General features: G+C 44.0%; 1 protein-coding gene across 1 annotated transcript; it reads right to left on the reverse strand.

Moving 5' to 3' along the window:
- Positions 1-2,453: 2,453 nt before the first annotated feature.
- On the reverse strand, positions 2,454-3,585 carry LOC106416752 (epithiospecifier protein-like). The gene is made up of 2 exons (XM_013857660.3): positions 3,437-3,585; positions 2,454-3,034 (listed from the first exon to the last, which is right to left on the reverse strand). Exons 1-2 carry the CDS (start codon positions 3,482-3,484, stop codon positions 2,606-2,608), a joined length of 477 nt encoding a protein of 158 aa, XP_013713114.1. The 5' UTR covers positions 3,485-3,585; the 3' UTR covers positions 2,454-2,605.
- Between the last annotated feature and the right edge of the window lie 1,228 nt (positions 3,586-4,813).

A 4,813-nucleotide genomic window follows, 5' to 3' on the forward strand; every position in this document is an offset into this window, starting at 1 on the left:
CAGTGGGAACTGGATTTGGTCTTAGAGATGGAGTCATCTTAGGCTCAGCGTAAGGAAAAATGTCCTCGCGAAAGATGACGTCTCGAGAGATAATGAACTCATCACGATCGATATCATAAACCTTCCAATCTTTTTTTCCAAACTGATACCCCACAAACACACAGAGGCGACTACGTTGACCAAATTTATCTTTGTCTCGAGCCATCCTATGCGTGTAACAAGCATAGCCAAACACTCGCAAGGTGTTATAGTCTGGTTTCACACCATGAAGTACTTCATACGGAGAACGCCCATGATGAATAGCAGTGGGTGTTCGATTTATCACATGAGCCGCTGTTAGCACCGCCTCACCCCAGAACTTAATGGGAAGACTTGCTTGGAACATAAGAGACCGAGCAACATTTAGGATGTGTCTATGTTTCCTCTCGACGCGTCCATTTTGCTGTGGTGTTCCAACGCAAGAAGTCTGATGAACTATGCTGTTATCTTTGAAGTAAGAAGATAGAACCATGAACTCAGTCCCATTGTCACTGCGGACCATACGAACTGGCTTATTGAACTGTTTGTCTGCGTATTGTATGAACCTTTTAAGAGTGGTTTGGACTTCTGATTTTTCTAAAAGAAGGAACGTCCAGACTGCTCGTGAGAAATCGTCCACAATTGTCAAAAAATAAACAGCACCACATGATGAAGGGATTCTGTACGGACCCCAGACGTCAACATGAATGAGAGAAAAACAATCTGTTGTTTTATTCATACTGTCATAAAAAATCTCACGAGTTTGCTTGGCTCTAAAACAAGTGTCACAATGACTGGAGCCAGCTGATTTAGAAGAAATAAAAAACAAATCCGAAAGCACAGTAAAAGAAGGATGTCCCAATCGCCGATGCCACAGAACTTGATCCGAACTGAGAGAAGCTCGATGACTCTTTGCTGAAACAACCTCCGTCAAGTAATACACACCGTCACGCTCTTTACCGGCTCCAATCAAAATCCTCGAAAAACGGTCCTGTATTACACAAATAGAGTCAGTAAACAATGCCAAGCAATTTGTTTGCTTTAGAAGATTTGCAACTGAGATAAGAGTGCATTTCAAGTCAGGTACGTATAAGACTTGATGTAAAACAAGCTTCTCAGATAATCGTAAAGAACCCATCCGAACAGCAAGTGTTCTGTTGCCATCTGCAAACGCTACAGAATAGGGTGATATGATCTCGTCTTCAGTCAAAAGTGACTAATCTCCAGTCATGTGGTGCGACGCACCTGTGTCGAGAATCACTTCACCAAAATGTTTCTTACCAGAGAGCTTATCAGACGCAGGAGCAGGAGTACTCGCAGCATTCGCCTTTGTCTGAAGGATCTGACTGAATGCTCTAAGCTGATCAGGTGTGAATTCAGCAAACGAAGAGGTGTTGGAGCTGGTTGCGTGAGCGTTGCTTACTTGTCCACGACCACGACCGCCAGAGCCTCGGCCTCCTCTGCCTCTGGAACCACTACTCTGTCCTCGTCCAGCATTGCGCTCAGTGTACCATTCCAGGTAGCCCACTAACTGCCAACAATCCCGTTTCTCGTGTCCTGTTCTGCCGCAATGAGAACACAACATCCGAGATCTCAGAATGGTATTTTCTGGTTTACTTGACGCATCGTTTGAAGTTGTTGAGGTGTTTTGTCGAGCCACAAAACCAACTGCTTCTTGCTGCTGATCACGAACTCGTGTTGCTGCAAGTCTCTACTCTTCTCGGATAATCTTGTTGTAAATCTCACCAAGAGATGGAAGAGGATCAAGACCAATTATGTTTCTGCACATGCTACCAAAACGTGAGTCATCTAGCCCCATCACGAACTGATGAATCCTTTCCTGATCTCTTTCTTTGGCCATCGCTGTAGCCGCTCCACAGGAGCACACGTGAACTGGTTGATAGACCTGCAATTCCTCCCAAAGTGCAAACAATTTGCCAAAGTAGTCCAGCACAGACTGTCCTTCTTGCCGACACGAGGCGAGTTTTGCCTTTAACTGATGAACACGTACAGTGTTCCCAACGGAGAAACGTTGCTTGAGATCTTCCCAAAGCTGATGTGCGTCGGTGATGTAAGTAACAGTCGATCGCACCTTTGACTCTATGGAGGTACGGATCCACCCGACAATCATAGAGTTAACTGTCAACCAGTTCTCCAAATCGACGCTTCCTGCGTCTGGTTTCGTCAAGGTTCCGGTGATGAAACCTAATTTTCTTTTGGCCTGGAGAGCGTTCAACATCTCTGAAGACCATTCATTGTAATTTTCTCCATTCAACAGAACGGAAGTAATCGCGGCGCCAGGATTATCGGAGCCGTATAACGTATAAGGTGAGACACGCTCATCCTTCTTCACAACTTGCGAATCTGCCATAACGTGTTTCTCACGGAATACACGAGAAATTTATTTTGAGTCAGAGTTTTAAGGATCTCTGCTCTGATACCATGTAGATTTAGATATCGAAAGTACTTGTGTTATTAGAACGGCAATGCCAACCTATTTATACAATAAGAGAGTCGGCTATTTAGCCTTATCATCAACGACAACTTCCTTAACAATAGGAGTGCCTAACTATATCTCTAAGTCTTATCACAAACTCTCGATCATTATCTCTAATATAGTATATCCACGCCAATAGTTATCATCCCAAGCCATGGAATGGAAAGTACGAGCCTCGGGACCTCCCACTTCATCCAGCTTCGTCAGAAACTTCCACTCCTTTTTCACCGTGTCGTACGAGTAAAAGTCGTCGAACTGTTTATGCTCATCGCGGCCTCCGAATATATAGAGCTTAGTTCCCACGGGCACCATCCGGGTGCCTAAGGCTTTGACGTTAGGGAGGTCTCCGCTGCCCGTTTCGATCGACCAAGTGTGGGTTTTGAAGTCAAACACGTACAGGTCTTTGCCGATGGAAATATTTGGCGTTAACTCGCCGCCGAAAGAGTAGAGCTCGTCTCCGACCACTGCTATGCCATGTGAGCTTCTTGGTCCTGGTCCCTCTCCTCCTTTCTGCTCCACCTGTTAATGACCAAGATAACTTAAACCCATGGTGACGATACATCATAATTATAACATATATTGATGAGTCGGTTAATTATTCAAATACGTGACAGGCTAACACAGTTGGTAGTTGACGTAAAAGGATAAAATTTGATTTTTATTTGAGGATGATAAAAATCATAATACTCATTTCTCGATTCGATATGATTACGAGGTCGAACACGAACACGAGTGGGCCACTTGAGGAGAACACAGAAGGGCTATCAGTGTCGATGTGTCATATGTATAACTTTACTGATAATTTATGGTTTTTTTTTTGACAAAAAGGGTTAAACCCGGATCTATTAAAGACACAGATCTAACCTCCGGGTGGGAAGTGCAAACGTTATGTATTTGATAGAAATTAGATTGAAGGCTTACCTCGATCCACTCGCCTTGCAAAGTCGGAGTCACAGCTTCAATATCCATTTTTGTTTATTTGTTGTTTCTCCTCTTTCTACGATGTTCTATTATATAGGATGAAATCTACGTGTTAAGATATTTTTAATTATGTGGTTCTTGTGAAGTGGTGTAATTAACATGTGTCAATATAAAAAAAAAAGTTTATCTCTCTTCCTTGTTCTCTCTCGTATCTTTCACAAGGGAGAGATTGATTTGAAACTTTGGGATCTCGCCGGTTCTTATCGGTGATTTCGCCTCCGGTATACTGCGGTCAGTTCGATGAGTATATCCGGCTTTTGCCTCTGGTGGCTCGTGGTCTTCTCGATGGAGCTATCCGGCTTTGTCTCTGTGTCGCGTTTCTTCTCAAAAGCGGCGGCGGTTTACCTCCGGGGCTTTTTCCGGTTCGTTAATCGACGTTTCCGGTTTCTCTCTGCCCAATCGACTCTCTTTCCTCAGCCTCGATTAATCTCTTCCTCTCCTCTTCTCGAGCCGTTTCATCTTCGGGCTTTTTTTCATCTATAAAGATGAATGTTCATCTTGCAGGAAGATCGATGGTGGTGGGTTAGATCGTAGACGATTTGTCTTTTTGGGAACGCAGATCCGGTGAGTGACTTGTTCCGCTGTGAAGATGGTTCCGTCGTGAGTCGTTCTTCATCGGTCTGGCTCTGCTTGGCGGCGGAGTTCCGTCGAGTTTCCACTCAAGTGCCGGTGGAAGATTGCTTCTTCTCTCCTTGACGCGTGTCTCAGAACGCAGGGCGTTCGTCCACGTGGTGGGATGAGTCGACATCTTCCTCAACGGTTTTCACCCTTGGGTTTACGGCCTAAATAGTTTGTTTAGTTTCGGCCCATTGGTTGGGTTTCCTTGTGCTGTTTTTAGTTGGGCCGGGTCCGTTTGGGCCTTGACCCGTTAATAAAAATACTAGATGTCAAAATAAAAAAGTGGTGTAACTTGTGGGTGTTTTCGTCAAGCAAGAAATATAAGAAGATAATAGTTGTGTTTTTTATAAGACCAAACCTTGTAGAGCAGTTAGAGCATGATTTACCCGATGTTTTTAGGATGAGGTTATTAGCGGAAGTTAAGAAACAGTTTCTTAACTTTCGCTAAGAACCCCGAACCCCGGGTTAATCATGGTCTTAGAAAACATGGATGGTGCTCAAAGAGAATGTGGCAAAGTCACGACGGTAAGGAGCATGGTAGCGAGGCGTGATAAAGTGATGCATGTGTTCTTTAATTTATTTTGCTTATCACCACAAGAACATGGCTATTGTAACTGGATTAAGCAGTGTCGTGCCTTAGCTATATGGGGGCTCAAGGCCAAACTAGAAAATAGTTTTTTAGGAAATTACCAAATATAT

Source organism: Brassica napus, chromosome C6, assembly GCF_020379485.1.
Source record: "Brassica napus cultivar Da-Ae chromosome C6, Da-Ae, whole genome shotgun sequence".
Classification (NCBI taxonomy): Eukaryota; Viridiplantae; Streptophyta; class Magnoliopsida; order Brassicales; family Brassicaceae; genus Brassica; species Brassica napus.